The 20,145-nt window shown below is 40.9% G+C and overlaps 1 protein-coding gene across 7 annotated transcripts; it reads left to right on the top strand.

Annotated features, from left to right (window-relative positions):
* The first annotated feature begins 834 nt into the window (after nucleotides 1–834).
* sh3glb2b (SH3-domain GRB2-like endophilin B2b) lies at nucleotides 835–19,330 on the top strand. Of its 7 annotated transcripts, XM_078794240.1 has the most exons (13): nucleotides 835–1,015; nucleotides 1,922–2,063; nucleotides 4,865–4,876; nucleotides 6,471–6,599; nucleotides 7,143–7,276; nucleotides 7,383–7,475; nucleotides 9,995–10,057; nucleotides 10,702–10,764; nucleotides 13,272–13,295; nucleotides 13,905–13,994; nucleotides 14,262–14,362; nucleotides 16,184–16,421; nucleotides 16,574–19,330. In XM_078794240.1, the coding sequence occupies exons 1-13, from the start codon at nucleotides 953–955 to the stop codon at nucleotides 16,679–16,681; spliced, it is 1,260 nt and encodes a 419-aa protein (XP_078650366.1). In that variant the 5' UTR covers nucleotides 835–952; the 3' UTR covers nucleotides 16,682–19,330. The 7 variants fall into 7 exon arrangements, with proteins under 7 accessions (XP_078650366.1, XP_057913061.2, XP_078650367.1 ...); XM_058057078.2 differs by lacking the exon at nucleotides 4,865–4,876 and having other exon boundaries at nucleotides 836–1,015; XM_078794241.1 differs by lacking the exon at nucleotides 10,702–10,764 and having other exon boundaries at nucleotides 836–1,015.
* Nucleotides 19,331–20,145: the final 815 nt, after the last annotated feature.

The raw sequence follows: 20,145 nt of genomic DNA, 5'->3' as shown, positions 1-20,145 counted from the left end.
ATTTTCTGCTAAAATATATGTAAATGTAATATGACTTTATTTCCATAATAGAACTTTTGCCCCAACCTATTTTTGTGACATTATGACTATTTCTTATATATATTCTTCTCTGTGGGGCAGCACGGCGGTCTAGGGGTTAGCGCACAGACCTCACAGCTAGGAGACCAGGGTTCAATTCCACCTTCTGCCATCTGTGTGTGGAGTTTGAATGTTCTCTGAATGTCCTCCCACATTCCAAAAACATGCTAGGTTAATTGGCCACTCCAAATTGTCCATAGGTATGAATGTGAGTGTGAATGGTTGTTTGTCTATATGTGCCCTGTGATTGGCTGGCCACCAGTCCAGGGTGTACCCTGCCTCTTGCCCGAAGACAGCTGGGATAGGCCCAGCAACCCTGCGACCCTTGTGAGGAAAAGCGGTAGAAAATGAATGAATTCTTCTCTGTGCTAAGTTCATGCTTTTAAAATTTATTCTAAAAGTGCAACTATTTGTTGTTTTGTTTCTCATATTGTCACTTTTTTCTTAAAAAAACATATTTTTTAAAACTTCGCCTCAATATTACAGAAATTTCATCTTACAACATTATTCTGATAAAGGTATGACTTTTACAGTAGTATTTAAACTTTTTACTGTTAATAAATTGTACTTTCTTGTAAAATTACTGCTGATTTTCCTCTTCTTTGTTTGCTTCTTTCCAAGTTTGGGGGGTAAATTATAGTTGTAGAATGTGAAGCGGGCCAACAAAAACCTGCCACAACCACGAGCCGCACTTGGGACACCACTGAAGTAGCAAGTCGTGACTTGCAGGTTGGGTGCCTGTCTCTTTAAATGCAGGCTGCAGTGTCGATTTCCGATAGTGGATGAGGCGGATTATTGCTCCAGTCTGCTGCTGCATCATCTCAGCTGATCCAGAGGATTCCCTCTTCGGGGAAACAAACACGTCTTGAACAGCATGGATTTTAACGTAAAAAAACTGGCTTCCGGTGCGGGTGTCTTCTTCACCAGGGCGGTTCAGGTAAGCCAAGTCATTTGGACATCCCTGCCGTAAGATCCACGTCGATTTACCGTCACCGCATCCTCCGTGTTCGACGCACCAGCTGCCTCGCATACTGTGCAAGTCAAAAAATGTTTTTATTAGCAAAGCTGTGCGGTGTATTAGAGGATAAAGGTTTGTCAATCTGGCATCCATTATTGATGACAGCTGCTTGAGTATGAGTCACGTGAGTCCCTGTTCGCTGCGCACGATCAACAGGAAGAACTAACCAGAAGGCTTCATTAGCACACTTCCGTACTTTTCTTTTTGAGTGCTTCAGCTTCTACACACACACACACACACGCACACACACACACACACACGCACACACAACTGTGTAGTGTCGTACCCGGATTAGTACCCGGATGTTTCACTCAACACGCCCCAAATGATGAGCATTCAGTGCTGGACACTTACCACCCATAACAGTCGCCATCTTGGAAATATAATGGAAGGGGAAAGACTAACTGAAGTGGTTGTAATTCACAATTAAAATGTAGGAAAGAAAAAAACAGAAGAAAAAACAGATAAATATTCAGATTGCCATTTACTGTCAGTGCAATGATAGTAACTGATTTGGGACAGTACTACATTGCCCAAATTCACACAAACGGGAATTAAGTGGTATACACATCATACTTATTCAAGTGTAATTACAGAAGGGTGTGAAATGGAGCAACCTGTATCTCCATTGGATGTTGGCATTAAACAGACACAGGCACAAAAGGCACAGATTCAAATGTTATTGTAAAAAAATGTCTGATATTAAAATCTGTGAATGGGTCCCTAACCTGCTCTTGCTATTTACTGTTTTAGCAACACAGTGTGATTGACGTCATGATAACAAAGCCTGATGTTTACATTGCGGGCGCCTGGATCTATTTCCAGTTCACAGAAGAGAAGTTGGGCCAGGCTGAGAAGACAGAGTTAGATCCTCACCTGGAGAATCTGATTGCTCGGGCTGACTGCACCAAGAACTGGACTGAAAAGATCTTGCGACAGACAGAGGTGCTCCTGCAGCCAAATCCAAGTAAGTCCATTCATTGCAGTTTTTCCTGATTGAATGTAATTTGCAAGCAATGTTAGTTATATGACATGATAAGCATTGCTTCATCAAGTGTCGTAACCAAATGCTGTTTGTCACCATGTAAGTGCAAGTGCTGTTACTGTAGATCCCCACCTTGTCATGAATCTGGGCCCATGGCTAGCTCCTCCCCTCTCCAAACGCTCCCGCTGTCTTGACGTTCTCTGATTTTGCATCAAAATCATGCATTTTGCATCAAATTGCATGTTGAGTCCTATAAATTTGTACATTAAACATTGAAAGTACCCCCTGCCTCTTGCACCCCTTAGACCAGGGGTCAGCGACCCAAAATGTTGAAAGAGCCATATTGGACCAAAAGAACAAAAAACAAATATGTCTGGAGCGGCAAAAAAATGTAAAGCCTTATATAAGCTTTATAATGAAGGCAACACATGCTATATGTATCTATATTAGCTATATTATCTTACTATCAAAATGAGTAGGTTGGCTACAAATACATAATGAGCCTTCATGATTAAATGTTTATTTTCCCTGCACCGCATCCTTTAGGGAATAACGCACCACCTGACTACTCTGTTGTACGATGCCACTTCAAATGTAACTTTGTTACAATATTAATAAATTATGTTTCATTGCTTTGATGAAATTCAAGAAATGCAATAAAGAAATCCGATTTTTGATGTTATTTTTATTTTGAGTATTCGAAAAACAACAAAATGGAACGTGCATAACGTGGCCCTTATCTGGGCAACAAACAGAGTGCAATAAAACGCAGCCTGCATTTATAAAAATACGACTATGTTGCATTCAAGGGTCACCAAATGAGTGTGTGAAATCTCAATTCTTACTGAAAAAACATTATCAGTGTAACATAAAGATATAAACATGTAAAATTGATGGCCTTTTAAAGAGTGGCACATGTATGCTGTCCATGTTACCTGTGTTATCACATACAGTGCATCCGGAAAGTAGTCACAGCGCTTCACTTTTTCTACATTTTGTCATGTTACAGCCTCATTCCAAACTGAATTAAATTAATCTCTTACCTCAAAATTCGACACAAAATACTCCATTATGACAATGTGAAAAAAGTTTTTTTTTTTTTACATGTTCTGAATTTATTAAAAATACAAAACAAAAAAATCACATTTACATAAGTATTCACAGCCTTTGCCATGAAGCTCAAAATTGAGCTCAGGTGCATCTTTTTTCCACTGATCATCCTTGAGATCTTTCTACAGCTTAATTGGAGTCAACCTGCAGTAAATTCAGTTGATTGGACATGATTTGGAAATATAATAACTGTCTATATAAGGTCCCACAGTTGACTGTGCATGTCAGAGCACAAACACCAAGCATGAAGTCAAAAGAACTGTCTGTAGACCTGCGAGACAGGATTGTCTTGAGGCACAAATCTGGGGAAGGATACAGAAACATTTCTGCTGCTTTGAAGGTCCCAATGAGCACAGTGGCCTCCATTATTCGTAAATGGAAGATGTTTGGAACCACCAGGACTCTTCCTAGAGCTAGCCGGCCTTCTAAACTGAGCGATCGGGGAAGAAGGGCCTTAGTCAGGGAGGTGACCAAGGCCCCGATGGTCACTCTGTCAGAGCTCCAGCGTTCCTCTGTGGAGAGCCTTCCAGAAGGACACCCATCTCTGCAGCAATCCACCAATCAGGCCTGTATGGTAGAGTGGCCAGACGAAAGCCACTCCTTAGTACTTTTTCACATTGTCATAATGGAGTATTTTGTGTAGAATTTTGAGGTAAGAGATTAATTTAATTCAGTTTGGAATGAGGCTGTAACATGACAAAATGTAGAAAAAGTGAAGCTGTGAATACTTTCCGGATGCACTGTACCTATAAGTTATTACCAATTTACGATGAATGAGCTATGTTCTCTATGAAAAGAGGCAGACTTTCAGGGGCCGTGAAGGCTGAAATGTGTGGGGATCCACCGTACAGGCCTCATAGTGCCACACCAGTGTCTGTTTCACAACACTGTGTTAAAATCACAATCAAAGTATGATTGTTGTCTGTACTTGAGGTGCCCATAAGCCTGCTGTTCATTAAGATTTTCAGTTCATAATCTGACATACGCGAGGCAGAAATGCATTCCGGAATGCAAAATGCAGATTTTATTGAAAAACAAAACAAAACAATATAAGAGTTTTGGATGCCATCATTTTGTTTAAGTTCCAGTAAAGCAAGCATATTTTTGGGTTGAAATATGGGTGATTCCAATCAGGGTTTTATGCTGCTGATACTGACCCCGATCATCCATAAGTGAAATCAGCCGATACCAACACCAACGTGGATCACATAGATGAAGTGTAAATGTTTAAATGTACTACTGGCTATTTTAGGAGTCACCAAGGTTTTTTTTTCTTGTGAGAGCTACTTTTACAGAATGAAAGTGGCCAAGAGCTATTTGGTCATCCGATTGCATTCTTTATGGGCGGCCAGCTTCGTTAACCTTGAAATCTGCAAAGGAAGCCCATGGTATGCTTGCTAGAACATTGGGCATGTGTGCACTCGTATCATATCCCATTGGTCATTAACGATACCCACGACTTTGCACAATTGAAATAAACACAGTTGACATGTGACTGCGTAGATCTTACCACCACTAGTTTATACTAAATAAAAAACCCAAAACATCTTTGTCAAAAGTTGATTCAGCTGGATAGAAAGAAATGTTACACTGCATAAATTGATCAAAGCGTGTCATCATGGTCGAAATGTCCTACTATTATTAACCTACTTTTTTTACCCTCCATGCTTCAGTTGACCACACTGGTAAGTTCTGGCATTTGAGATGAAATGTAGTACATTCTAGCAAAACAAGCACTGCACTGGTAAACCAGCCTTTTAAATGAAAAATAAAATGAGTTCATAATCTGACTTTTTTTGTCAGAGCGTTTTCCCCTGGTCATTTCTCTTAAAATGACCACTTTTATCCTTCTTACCTTACTAATTTTGTTTCTTTCACTGTGGCCCTACTATTCCTCTGTAGTAAAATACACATTACGGCTTCTCTGTTTTTCTGTGTGGAAAACAAAACATTAAGATGCACATATGACACTGATTATCACTGTGACTGTGTCTCAATTGTCTCAGAGGTGTCCGAACCTTTTCCAGCGAGGGTTGCATACTGAAAAAGATATAATAAGAAATATTTTGTAAACAGATATAATATGATATAATATATGATATAATATTTGTAAGCAGATATTAATACATAATATTTCTAAAAAGAACTGCATTGCTGCTTTTGGATATAGGTGAAATCCTACTAAAATGATTACTCCTTGGTTGGAGAGAGCCAGAACAGTCCAGAGGCTGATGTCATTGCAGCAACCAGGAATAACTAGGGTCCTAGGAAATCAGTTCTATTTTTTCTTAAATTCTTTGTTCCCCAAAAACTTTGTCCATAAAATTTTTTAGAATTACATTTTTTTTTACATTTTACACAAAAGAAACAAACAAAACATACTTTTACCAGCATAGTATGTGTGCTTTTTGGGTTAGTGAATAAAATGCAAAAATCCATACATTTATTGATGTAATACATCACTGGACAATTTTGCCCAGTAATAGAGAAATGGATTTTGCACACATTGCTACAAACTCTTCAACAAACTGTAATGCATGTGCTTGTGATTAAGGAAGAGGTAGTTACAGATGCAATTCCAACTGCATATTTAAACACTTAGGTATGCATACGGTGCTCTTATTTTGAAGGACACAAAAAGTCTGCTTAAAATAGTTGTTTTTTCTCATTTTAAACTCATATTAAGTTGATGTGTGATGCTCTTAGTGTTGTTGTAAGATGACACCATGAGTCTGACTGTTATATTGAGTAATGATGTCCTGCCATTTCCAATGGGTTGACAAGCTTGTCGTGGGTTTTGTCATGATCAGGTCCTGTCAAATAAAGAGATACTTGGTACTACTTAGGAATAGGAGGAGAGAAGTTGATACTATTTATATTCTTTTTCACCTATATTGCAAAGGTAAGGTGCAGTTTTTTTTCTTGAAATATAATAACTTATTTACATATCTTTTTAAAATATCAGCATCCTTTTGTAAAAAAAGTTTCCTGGGTTACAGCATTACATTGTGATATTTTGTGCCCCCCAACTAAGTACACCATATACACAGTATTCCTTTGGAATTGTACTGATAGAAGTACGCTATTCCATTTGAGATACAGCCACTCTTTTATCAGATTTAATTTCCTAGGGAACATACCTGTTGTGTTTTTTTTCATTTACAATTGTGTTTGTATATTTTCATTTTGTGTGGCACCTGTAAAAAAAGGTTCCTTTACCAGAGATGAAACCTGCTATAAATCTTCCACTTGACGCTATGACTTCCATGATTCACGCAGGTGCTCGAATAGAGGAGTTCATCTATGACAAGCTGGAGAAAAAGCTTCCTTCCAGAACAACCAATGCAGAGCTGCTGGGCCAGTACATGCTGGATGCTTCCAATGAATTTGGTCAAGGGACACCATACGGTCAGTGGAAAACAACACGATTGTGGCTCATACTTTGGCATTTGGTGATGTTGCAGTCACAGGATGCAGAGCCTCAACTGCTGTGATGAATCAAAAAAACGACAACAATCAAAATTTACATAAAAATGCACATAATTATTCTTGCTGATCCCACAATAACATACATACATATGTATTATGGGAGGCACCGCAGTACTCAAGGCGTATGTGCCTAGGTGAGCTGTTGCTTGCCACTGCCATAGAGACGAAAAGTCAACTTTTTTTTTTAACAGTTGGAGAGCAGAAAGTGAAATGATTTAAATAGATTTTTCTGCTCTGCTGAATAAATTGATGGCCAAGATGGAGGATTATACACCCAAGCTCACCAGAAAGTGGCCAGACTTTTACAACAAAGACCTTTTCCTGTAGAAGGCTCCTCTGAATGTCAGTACCCCACCAGCCATGAACCCCACCACATCACTGCTGGCATTGGGCATCTCGAGAAACAACAAATGGAAACATAGCTGCTATTGCTTTTTGTCTGTATGCTTGTGGTTCCTCTAGGCAGCACCTTGGTCATTGTAGGAGAATACCAGAAAAGACTTGGATCAGCCGAGCGAGAATTCCTTCAAACCTCAGCCGCCACGTTCCTCACGCCATTGCGCAACTTCTTGGAAGGAGACTGGAGGACCATATCAGTGAGTAGGACCTCCTGCCACCATTATTAGCACTTGTTTGCTTTATGGCATGTGGTGCTTGGTTGCCAGGATTGTTTTCAGAGTCCATCCCACCCTTCCTTTGCAGAAAGAGAGGCGACTCCTGGAGAATCGACGGCTTGATCTCGACATCTGCAAGACACGCTTGAAAAAAGCCAAGCAGGCGGAGGCCAAAGCAGCAGTGAGTTATATTTCATTTTCCATCCATTTTCTATTACATTAGTCCTCATCAGGGTCACAGGTCAGCTGGAGCCCATGTCAGCGAACTTTGGGCAAGAGGTGAGATACACTTTGCACTGGTCGCCAGCCAATCAGAGGAGACATAAATACAACCAGATACACTCATATTCACACCTATTCACAATTTACGCTGCACAGTTAGCATTTTTTGGAAAGAGGGAAGTACCTGGAGAACTTGCAGACTATGCATACTTATGCTCCACACTTAAAAGCCTTCAATTTTCTCAAAAATCGACAGTGCACCTTATGTGTACACTGAGTTCCAAAATCTGTAAATATTGCGCGACCTTGGTAAGTGCTCTGCTTGATTGTCGGACCATTTCCCACTAATGCAGGGACGTATTACGTACACTGGCGGTGATAAACCAATCAGAGAACGTTGTGCAATACGTACAGTACGTACGCTTAACCTCCGCCATGCCTCCGGTAGGTATACTACTCATATGCTGCAAAACAACAAGAACCCTGGTTGATTGCCAAAGTGCCCAGCTGGTTGTTGATCTGAACAACCAATGACTTATAAATCTTGAAAATGACCAGGGGTGCCCAAACGTTTCATACCACTGCATGTATGTCACACCTGACTATAAATTGTAAGAAACTATGGAAAAAGTGTGATTTAAAATCCGGAAAATATGGTAGTTTATGGGACTTTGAATCTGTAAATTACTCTTAACTTGCAATTGGACATCTTTAAACTGCAAAACAATATTGGCTTGGGATGATTAAGGAAGAACACTGATCTGGATTCAAGTCGGAAGAGGCTGTGTTCACATTTGTCATGTTTGGTGCATAGAAAATCAGCTCTGCTAGTGTGCTTATGCCCGTGTAGGGGTGTGACGGTATGATGATGGTGACGGTGATCACGTCTTCAATGAAAGTAAAAGTAACCTGTATTTATTTATAATGCATGTAAAACTATAAAAACATGTTTTGTGTTAACAGTTATGGCTTTCTGGGACGGAGTCATTGGATTTACATTATTTCTTTTGGGTTAGCGTATGCTTTGGTTGGAGTCTGACCTTCTCGCGGAAGTGTGATTGCGATTAAGGTGTTTTGGTGACGAGTGCAAGTTTGACTCCGGCTGCTGCCAACATACTACAATAAGTTTGATTGCCAATGTTGTTGGAACTAGAAGTGAGTGTTATGGATGTAAAATGAGACGGGCAGAAACACTGAGTGTTTGATGCACTGCTGGGTTGACTGTTACACGGATTCTGTGTATGCATCTGTGTGTGTGTGTGTGTGTGTCTGAAATGATGGCGGTCTTTAAGCCGTACAATTCTGAGGTCTTGCACCCTTGTCTTGGTACGGGCCATCGCCTCACTTTTGTAGAGTAAATGTTGTAACATGTTGTAACGTTGTAACAAGCACGTTTGTAACTCTGTTACAAATAAAAAAAATTGTGCCCACAGTGCAAGTATCATGAGATTTCGTCTTGTGTGTGAGATCCAAGATGGCGGCATAAACAAAACGGACTGTATTTTGTACACTAAACAAACATGCGAGCACAAGCCAAGACAACATTTTTGCAAAAATGTTGGTTGTTAACCGAAAAACACGGGGCTGGGCGTTAACCGAGGTGCTGAAATGAAATTAATAATGCTAACCAAGGTTCCACTATTTTCCAAAATACGATCTATAACCAAAAAGGAAAACGGTCAAAAAAGGGCAGGAAAATGATTCCAAAAACAGAACACATTACCTGAGGTTAAATACTTAAGTTTTAGAATGTAAGTGATATTTTCAAGGAAAAAAATGTACCCTCAATAGTTGCAAGAACTTGAGAATTGGCCACTGTTTTGCATGACGTCTCCAATTTGACGAGCCATCAACTTGGCAAGCATTAACTGCATGCATCACTTTCTAAAAAACTAAACAGGAAAACAGGATGTTTGGCCACCCTACACGAGCCAAAGACTAGTTTGTTTAGCGAGCAAGGCCCTCTTCCTGTCATCATGTAATGTGTCTTGTGTGGGAAATCAGCATACCTTTGCATTAAACTGAAGGTTCTGTACCAAAGATCTGATTACGGATACATGTACCGCTACACTCCTATGCTTTCGTAAAGGCGAAGATAAACATGTTGACCGTGTATCTTTTTAATAAATGTGCCACAGTACCTAATTGTGCCCAAGCACGGTAACAGCATGCACAGAGTTGAGTAGGATGATGTTGGGTTGGCATGTATACGGTATGTATGTATTGATGTGCATGATGACACTGAGTCCTCTGAGAAGCTGTTGCATGCATTGCACTTCCAAGCTGAGCATCAGGTTTGATCAACTGATTGATGATATATTGCTGCTTTGGATTGCATCTTTTAAAAAAACTCACCCACCTTGTTGAGAACAATGCTTTTGTCCTGTATTTTCTTCGAAGTATTGTGCTATTGCTTTTGTTTTGCTAATGACTGCAAATGCATGACTCTGTGTGCCCCCCCCCCCCTCTTGTTTGTAGGCTGCGCCTGATTTTCAGGAGACAAGGCCTCGAAATTATGTTCTTTCTGCCAGTGCTTCAGCGGTAAGGATCACAAACATAAATATGGGCCATGCATGGTTTGTAGGTTCCATAGCAGTACCCAGAGCACTCCCAGCTAAACTAGTAGCCAAACTGGTCATGGGAATGGTTTCTTTGTTGGGGAAACACCACATGTTTGCACTTGCATAGTTTCACATTCATGTATGAGCTACTAATTAGCCTTTACTCTGTTTGGGGTTCATTCTGGATACACTAAAACATAAAACATCAATCTGTTTCATAAAATAGGGACACAAACACTGCTGGAAGGTCATTTTCTAATAACTACAATTCTACAACAGCTATAGTTGTAGCATTCAGAAAAATTGAAGGATGTGGGGAACCACTTTGTTACCTTTTGCATATTAAATATGCTGTAAGACGTAGGATATGTATGTGTAATATATTATGAGCTATGTAAGATTTGTGTAAAGTTCATATTAATGAACAATTCATGGAGAAGTTCAGACATAACCGTATGATAACCAAGATGGTGTAAGAAAATAGGTGCAAAAATTTGCATGAAAAACCGAATCATACAAAAACTGGCATTTGAAAACTGAGGTTTGACTATAATTCTGTATTTACTATACTCATGATTTTAGGTTCTCTGTTTTTGTTGTTTTTTCTTTTATGTAATTGAACAGTTGCAGAGCGGATGGGAGAGTTGGGATGTGGAGCCAGAGATTGGCTTAACAGAGCAGAGAAAGGTTGTAAACATGGGCCTGCAGTAGTAAACCAGCAATGGTATTGTGTGTGGTATTTGTACAGTAGATGTTGACATTTTTGTAGTAATACAGTAGAAGACAATTTTTAAGTTGGAGACACTCCTGATGCCACTTGTGGTCTAGTTGGATGTACTTAGTCTTTCTGTCTCTCTCGCTCTCCCTACACAAATACAGATACAGTATATAAATACAGTGGAACCTTGGTTAGCATCATTAAGTCCTTGGTTCCAGAAGGTACCCGGAACTTACTAACCCAAAAAGGGTAAAAAGGGTATGCTAATTGAGGTTCCACTCCAAGACATTGTGGGTAAGTATTTGACACAAATTCTGGTAGGTCTAAAGGTAAAACTTATACCTGGTGCAGAAAACTCTTACGAGCCCAAACCAGAGAAATATCCCAAAGAAGAATGAAGAATCCCCACTTGATGCGTGCCTCCTTCAGAGGTTTTCATGTAAAATGTTCAGACAGGTCTGTCTTCTTGAATAGGAGGGCCTAGGGGGACTTCTTGAGCACTGCAGGATCTCAATCTGTTGTTAACAATTCCTGACTGTGTGTCCAACTCTCTTGACATCACCACCCAGCTCCTCCCCTGTCATTCTCCCTTGGCTGCTCCCTCACCTTTCTCCCAGGGTGATTGACTGTTATCTTGAAGGTCTTCTATTTATCAATGGTTGCACCAATAATTCCCTCCTTCCCACCAAACATCTGTTCTAATACATTCCAGTCTTGGTGATGGTCTTGTTATCCATCCCAGTCTTGCGTAGGTCTACAATTTTGTCTCTGGGGTCAGCTCTTTGGTCTTGCCCATGGTGGTTGGTAGACTGTTGGTAGACACTCTCCATCCAAAACTGAGTTGAGTTGAGATGAGGAGGACAAGACATTTTGTGTGTTTCACGGACACATAACATGTCTGAACTTTCTGGTTGGTAGGGCATCAAATACATTTAATCAAATACAGATGTATAACCTTTATTTTATAATATTTTGATTGTATTTATTATTTATGTTTACATTCTGTCTCTCTTGGTTACAAAAATACGACCATCAAATGCTTCAACAGTGCAAACTTTGGCCCATTGGGAAGCAGCTGATAACTTTGGTAATTCTGACACAAAATAAAATAATATAATATAATACACATCCCCTGTTTTAAGTAAGTCAACATAAAACCTTTGTATCGAAAGTACAATCTAACCAGAATTGGACCCAGGCAACCCATGCGGAATGCTCTGCACACTTCAGCAAAAAAAAGTCACGATGAGCAGGCTGGCGTTTCTCGCTCGCACTCTGCAGCTCCGCAGAGATGAGCCCTTCCTGTCAGGTGATTGATGGCAAAGGCCACCTTTGTCCAGCCTCATAGGTTTGCTAAAACGGCCAATCAGGTTGGAGCAGCTTGTGATGATCCCTACACTGTCACTGTAATATTTTGAAATGCCAACTAGAGACTCAAGTTAGCTATGACAGCCTTTTGCTGCTGCAACACAATTGCAATCCTCGTGAGGACACAAATGCAACACAACATAGAGTATATGTGAAGCACTGTCTTGAAAACACAGAACTGGCAGAACTGGAGTGGAATGGAGATTCTGGGTTATCATAGGCAGTAGGGAACACAGACGGGGACGCACGGGTGTAGGTGTGTCAGCCTATGGACTAAACTCATTGAGTAAATCTGTATACAGTATGTTGGAGTTTTGAACATGCAACTTTAGGATTTATACCCAAGTCCAGGGGTTGGCAACCTTTACGATGAAAAGAGCCATTTTACCCCCTTGCCCACTAAAGAAAAATAGCCCGTAGCCACAAAATATACGTTTTTAGGTCTTACTAACTCTAACATGAAATGTGCTTTTTAAAACTTTTTTTCTTCATGTTTACCTGTGTGAGAGAGAACTGAATAGCATCATGTCTGCTCGTCCTTGTGCTCATCCAATCACCAGTCAGAACTCAGCCAGGATGCATTCATGGTCTCACACAAAGTTGGACTTTTCTAACTTTTCTAAGAACGTGCAATTTCCTCACTCTGTGTTAAAAAATATTTGAGCATTGCAAAGGGAGCCACAACAAAGAGGCTGCGGAGCCACATGTGACTCTGGAGCCATGGGTTGCTGACCCCTGCCCTAGTCACACTAAAGGCAGAATTAGCCAGAATGACTCCATTTTGGTTTATTCTGTTCAAAGTGCATTTAAAAAAAAAAAAGTGATTCTGGTCAGTTCGTGTCAATGCTCTCCATTTTCATTCAGGCACCCCGGATGCTCCAGCTCCTTTTCGTGATGAGTGTCTGCATTCAAATCCTCCCCAAAATGTGACGTGAATGTTGAAACTTTCTCATTCTGGCTGGTTCTGCTTGATTTGTGCTGATTGGTCTGACGGGGGCTTTAGATTCAGTAGATACTAGTCCTCCTTATTGTAGATGATATAGACTATAGATTATCAACTCATATTTTCAACGTTAACATGTCTGTCTCCTCATTTCCCCTTTCTAAGCTGCTGAGTGAGGAAGTGGACAAAGTAAGTAATTTTCTAGGCCTCTTGTGCTATCACTGTAACATATGTATGTATGTAATAGTAGTGTGTAGTGTGTGTGTGTGTGTGTGCAAGTGCTTGCAAAAGGGACAATACCAATGACATGAAATCTAGCTACAATTTAGAGTAGTCAGTGTACAGCATAGAAAGCAGGTATGGATTTACCGACCTCTGAAGAAAGTTAGTGTAGCCCAGGTGATACCTGAACACATCATTCCAACATGCAACCCCACCTGGCCTATCCTCTTTATGGTTCTATCTGATTGACTGGCCCATGCTAATGTGTTGATGATGGTTTAAAGCTGTGCCTGGCATGTGTGGCTGCATCGCCTCGTCGTCTTTGACCATAAACTGATGAAACCTGCTTGGATGAGTGGTCAACCATTTTCCAAGAAAACCCGACCCGTCCAGTTGTCATCCATTGTGTGTCACGAGAGTACAGCTATCTGGATGAATGAGAACATTATTGCCCCTTGAGGAGATACGGTGAAATGGCTGTTGGAATGTGAGGGGTGGTCTTGTGTGATATACTACAGTATATGTTAGCCATGAATGGTACAATGTGTCAATACTGGTTTCCTTTTCCATTTGTAGGCAGAACACGAGCTTCGTGTCGCACAGACGGAGTTTGACCGCCAAGCCGAGGTCACCAGGCTGCTGCTTGAGGGCATCAGCAGCACACATGTGAGTCTGCAACATGAACCATGGGACCCAGCTATACTCATGAATGTTGGGTAAAATAGGCCCTGCCACCAGTTTTACTGATTGTCATGAAATTTGGTGCCAAGATCTATCATCTATCTAACATCTATCAACATGTATCATCATGATACATTCAGGGTTATAGTGTGATTTTGTGTATATTACTTCCAAGTGGTGAAACCACTGTGACCCATCTCCACTGTGGGATGATAGACTGACCAACGTTTGGGTGCATCTTTCTCTCCACAGCTGAATCACCAGCGTTGTCTTCAGGATTTTGCAGAGGCTCAGGCCACCTACTATGCCCAGTGTCATCACTACATGCATGAACTTCAGAGGGAGCTCAACAAGTAAGTGCCGTGTAGTGTTGGTGTTTTATGCTTCACTGATGTTTTTTCCTCAAGTGCTAAAATTTGCAACTTTGTTTGGGGGTCATTGAACGCACCATAGTTGTGTGCAGTCCACTTCGACAGTCTGACCGGGAATTGTGCAGTGAGGTGAACATACGTTGATATATTTCTGGGAATGACGGCCTTCTCTATCCTGCTAGCCCGACCACCAGGCTAAAGGCTACACTGTGACTCCCATTCTCAGTCATACATTATCATTCAGTGGTGAGTGAGTAGCTGCACATTTCATACTTGAATTGTGTTTAAAACTCGTTTCCGTACTGACACCGATGTCGACATAAGACTTAGTATAACCAGACTGAAAAACAAAGTCGCTATCGTCGGCCCATTTCTGTGCTAAGTGAATGCACACTGGTGACATGCTGCGCGGTTATTGACCCGATGCAACAGAAGGGCTCACATCAGGCCGATTCTGAAAGCTCTCCATTGGCTCCCTGTCTCATCCCGTGTGAATTTTAAAATCCTGGTGCTCACTTTTAGAGCCATGCACGGCCAGGCCCCTGTCTACATACGAGACTTGTTGTGTCCCTATACCCCCTCTCGGAGGCTGAGATCATTAGATCAAAATTTACTCATGGTCTCTCGTAGTCGTTTTAGGACCCGAGGAGACCTATCTTTTCAGGTTGTTGCGCCGAGGCTCTGGAATGACCTTCCATCCTCCCTGCGTTCGCTTGACTCTGTCGATGCATTTAAGAGTAACCTTAAAACTTACTTGTTTTTGCAGGCATACCCAGCTCAGTAGATTTAGGGTACTATGACCATCATATATTTATGTCTATTTTATTGTATACTGTTTTTATGTACTGTTTTATGTCCATTTTTTTTTATTGTACATTGTTTTATTGTATTTTTTATGTGTATTTTAACCCTGTGTTTTGCCTTTTGTGAAGCACTTTGTGACTTCTGTCTGAGAAAGGTGCTATATAAATAAAACTTACTTACTTACTTACATTGTCACATTTTGCAGTTCCCGAATTCCAGAGTGTGACAAAAACATTATTCCTACCTTTTATACGCCAACAGCAGCGCTGTACGGTTACACAACACTGTACACAACTGGCCCCCAGGCTGCACTTTGAACACCCCTCATCTAGTTGATGAAAAGTTTTCCTTTCTACCGTATCAGTTACGGCACCTTTCAGCATCAGCACCATTCCCAGTATCCATCAATATGTAATGATACACATTTATTGCAAATGTTGACATGAAATCGGAGGAGAATGTCCAGGAGGGTGTTGGAGGGTAGGAGCTAGCCATGTGTCAAAAGCAGAGATTTGAATGGGCATATCAGTTATCACCATGGCTGGTGATCCTCGGATGTAAAACCTGCTTTACCTTCTATACCATACATGGTTCAATATAAGACCTGCTTTACCTTCTATACCATACATGGTTCAATATAAGACCTGCTTTACCTTCTATACCATACATGGTTCAATATAAGACCTGCTTTACCTTCTATACCATACATGGTTCAATATAAGACCTGCTTTACCTTCTATACCATACATGGTTCAATATAAGACCTGCTTTACCTTCTATACCATACATGGTTTAATATAAGACCTGCTTTACCTTCTATACCATACATGGTTCAATATAAGACCTGCTTTACCTTCTATACCATACATGGTTCAATATAAGACCTGCTTTACCTTCTATACCATACATGGTTCAATATAAGACCTGCTTTACCTTCTATACCATACATGGTTCAATATAAGACCACCTTTTCATCGATTGGCTGTAATCTTCATGCAGGTGTGCTAATGCAGTCGGCACCTCCTACCAGTCTGCTGCGTGTCCTGACCCGGTCTCTGCTGCCTTCCCGTCTGGACCACTCTCCCCTGGCACCACGGCGCCCGCCTCCTCCAGCAATAAGCCCAAGACGCCGGCCATGGAGCAAACGCAGCTCCCCATCACCGGCACCAGAAAGGCCAAGGTCCTGTACGACTACGACGCCCACGATTCCACCGAGCTTTCCCTGTTGGCTGACGAGGTACGGCTGTGGTAGGCAAGCTCAGGGGCCAAAGTGTCCAAAATGTGGGGATCTTATATGGAAATGTGGTCAAGTGTGAGGATTAGGAAAGTCGGTGTGGGCGGGTTCTGATGAAGTCATAATACAAATATTTTCTTCATGTTGCATCTCAGCTGATCACCGTCTACACGGTACCGGGCATGGACCCCGATTGGCTTTTTGGAGAACGAGGCAACGAGAAGGGGAAGGTTCCCGTCACGTATCTTGAACTGCTGAGCTAATGGACTTCATTGTGTCGGCAACATTTCCATCTTTTCTTCAGTACACTTCCATCCTCCACTTCTGTCTACGTATCTGCAACAACTCATGGAAAAATGGCTGCCTCTCGCTTGTTTCACCATGACAGGGTTTACTTTCTGCTCACACTTTTTCTATCTTAGGATTTGGCAGGTTAACACGTGCAGCTTTATGTTATTCTTCTTCTGGCTTTACTCTCCACGTCCATGGCCACTAAGAAGGAATAGCAATAAAGTGGCAGATGTATCACATTAATGCACACAAGAACTGGAACACATTGTTATTCACTGTACTTGTTAGTTCTTGGACTAAGACTATGCGTGTGTAGACTTGGTGCCACCAAGTCCGACGATGAAGGATTCTGCATCAAAAGGTAAGAAAGAATATTACAGTAATCCCTCGCCACTTGCCGCTTCAAATTTCACGGCTTCACTCTATCACCGTTTTTCAAAAAGATAACCGTGCTGTTTCATGGCGGAATACGGCAGATGATGTTGTTTTTCTTCAGCATTACAAGCAGGATGCAATGTGATGATATGTAGTATTCTAACTGCTCACTAGGTGTCGGTAATGTGACGTTGATGGAACAATAGCCACTGCAGGAAGTACTACGCTCCAACCATAATGTCTTTTTCCATCCTTAATCCATCCTTTTTTTATGCCGCTTATCCTAACTAGGGTCACGGGCGTGCTGGGCCTATCCCAGCTGTCTTCGGGTGAGAGGCGGGGTACACCCTGGACTGGTGGCCAGCCAATCACAGGGCACATATAGACAAACAACCATTCACACTCACATTCATACCTATGGACAATTTGGAGTCAACAATTAACCTAGCATTTTTTGGAATGTGGGTGGAAACTGGAGTACCCGGAGAAAACCCACGCATCCACGGGGAGAACATGCAAACTCCACACAGAGACGCTAAGTGGAGAATCAAACCCAGGTCTTCCTGATCTCCTGAGTGTGGTCATGAGAGTTGGACACAGCTATATTTATTTAGCTATATTTATAATATTTATTTGGGATATTGTGCCCTTTGTGAAATAATTCCAACCTGAAATAAAAGCCCGTTTTTATTTTTAATTTAGACATTTTTATGCTTGAAAAATAATTTCATTTATGCAGAAAAACCTTGTAAAATGATCTTAAATCAGCATATTTTGGACTAATTTGGACTATTATTCCACCACAAAAAAACAGCAATGAGTTATAATTGAACATCTTTGAAAAACCGTGATCAAGGTTGTCATGACATGACATTGGAAGCGGGACGTGGTGAGGGGTGGCTGGACTTAGTTTTGACCTTTTAAAAATTGATCACCAATGTCCTGGCTACAATAAACAAACCTGCAGGCTACAACTCATTTATGTTGGCTAAAAACTTAAGCATCTTGTTGTCCTGTTTCTTTCACTGATCATTTAATTTGATTTAAAAATGCTATTTTTGAAGCTGTTTGTAAAGATAGTGACATTGAAAAGGGTGAATGGTTATTGGAGCAATTCCACGCTAACGTTACAAATGCTAAATTTTCGTCCAACCATGTGACCATGCAGTTTATTGTGATGATGTCATAGGAATGATGATGTTGTGGAAAATAAAGGACGTAGTGCTTGGTTGGATTGTTCCAATGTCTGGCGGTGTGTAAGGCAGGGGTGTTCAAAATGCAGCTTGCGGCTCTTTTTTTGTTCCATCGTGTGTTCTTTAAATCAAATGGCAATCATTCATTTCTGATCAAAACTAAAATTAGTGGGAAAAGCCAACTTTTTGCCTTTATTTTCGCTAGGGTCCTACACAGTAAAGCTTGAGTTGCCCGGGAAGTATTCAGAGGCAAACTTCAAACTTGAAGTGTTCTTTCTATTTACACACCAGCCCATATGCGTCCCTCACTCATGGTGCAACAAAAATAACACACTTGGGAAGCAACCTGGAAGTTATCCAGCATGCCTTGCGGGTTATACACGATGTATAAAAGTGTTTTGTTTTGCATGTACAGTATGTTACTGTGTGTAAGCCTCTATTTGATACCTGCATAGCCCGGGTGGTTACAGTGTTTTTGGTTGCACTGTGAGTGATGGGATTGGTTTTAAATTGACGAGTTATTAGACTAGTGGGGTCTGAGAACGTATCAGAAAATGACAAAGGACCATGAAGATTCTCAGACAACATAAACAACAAAAAAGTCAAATGTTAAAGTTTTAAATTTTGAATTAGACATTAAGAGTCCAAACTATTTGCTTTACCAGCAAGAACATAAATCTAAAATATTACTACTTCCTTGTTAGCATATCTGATATGGCTTTTGTGTTATAGCTGACAAAGCAAATGTGTGTCCTATTTCATAAAAATAAAAAAAAATTACCGGGCCAAGAAAAAACGAGCTGTGGGCCTAAACTAGCCCTCGGCTGCACTTTGAAGAGCTGTGGTTTATAGCATCAGCCAATATTCATATCAGTTTTATGTGTGCACCCGTGTGTTTGTGTACATGTGTGTGTAACAATTGGGGTTTGTGGTCACCCTGACTCACACATTCCTGTTGCTGTCACGTTTTCTTATGTTTGTGTTTCCAAGCATCTTATTGTCCCATTGTTGGCTGGCTTGCTGTGCAATAAACTTGCATGTGTGGAACAGTAATGACTGTGTACTACGTCGTCATTGTTGGCACTAATAGCGCAAACCTGCAAGTAGGATCCCTACTTCCCTACACCCCCCCAGCCGTGCATCTCAGCCAACCGAACCACCTTCACATTGCTATTACAAGATCTTGTTTCACAAGATTCAAACATGAGAAGATTTCTTGTTTGTTGTTGTACAATGGCATGAACGGAGTGAGACCTTTTTTCAGTCATAGTCTCTTTGTCTCATTTTTTACCTGAGAACTGGAGCCCACATCTTGTGCTGGAAGACAGAGCCACCCCAAGGAGAGTGTTGTGTTGTCGCTGTACCTATGTTGCTGTTGTTGACGGAACTAGCATAACTATGTGCATCAATGCACCTCAAAAAGTTTTGGTAGTGTTTTAAATCATCAAAATACGGCTATTACATGTTATCAGTGTACGTGACAAAGCTACAGGACCAGGACCACCACAAGTGAAAGGTAAAGTTTGGATTTAATTAATTAACAGTTAGTCTGTCATGGATCCCTGATTTGACGTCACTACTTTCTCACGTCCAACGGGCAAACCACCTAGAAATGTTCATATTCCACATGATGACATAATAAACTTTTCTTCCAGTTGAGTATCAAATAGTGGAGATCTTCAAGACATTTCTAGCCTCAATATGTGGCCGTTATCTTTCTTCAATCACACTCATTCTTGTATGAATTGCAATTAATTCCCATGTGAAATAGATCATCCACTTCATATTTACCACCGTGTACTCAACCACCACTTTCACTATGATTTTAGTATTTGTTAAACACTCTTATCCGGCGACACGGGACATTG

Source organism: Doryrhamphus excisus, linkage group LG10 (assembly GCF_037039965.1).
Source record: "Doryrhamphus excisus strain RoL-2023G ecotype Guam linkage group LG10, RoL_Dexc_Guam_v1.1, whole genome shotgun sequence".
NCBI classification, from domain to species: domain Eukaryota; kingdom Metazoa; phylum Chordata; class Actinopteri; order Syngnathiformes; family Syngnathidae; genus Doryrhamphus; species Doryrhamphus excisus.
This window is presented reverse-complemented; position numbering and strand designations above follow the sequence as displayed.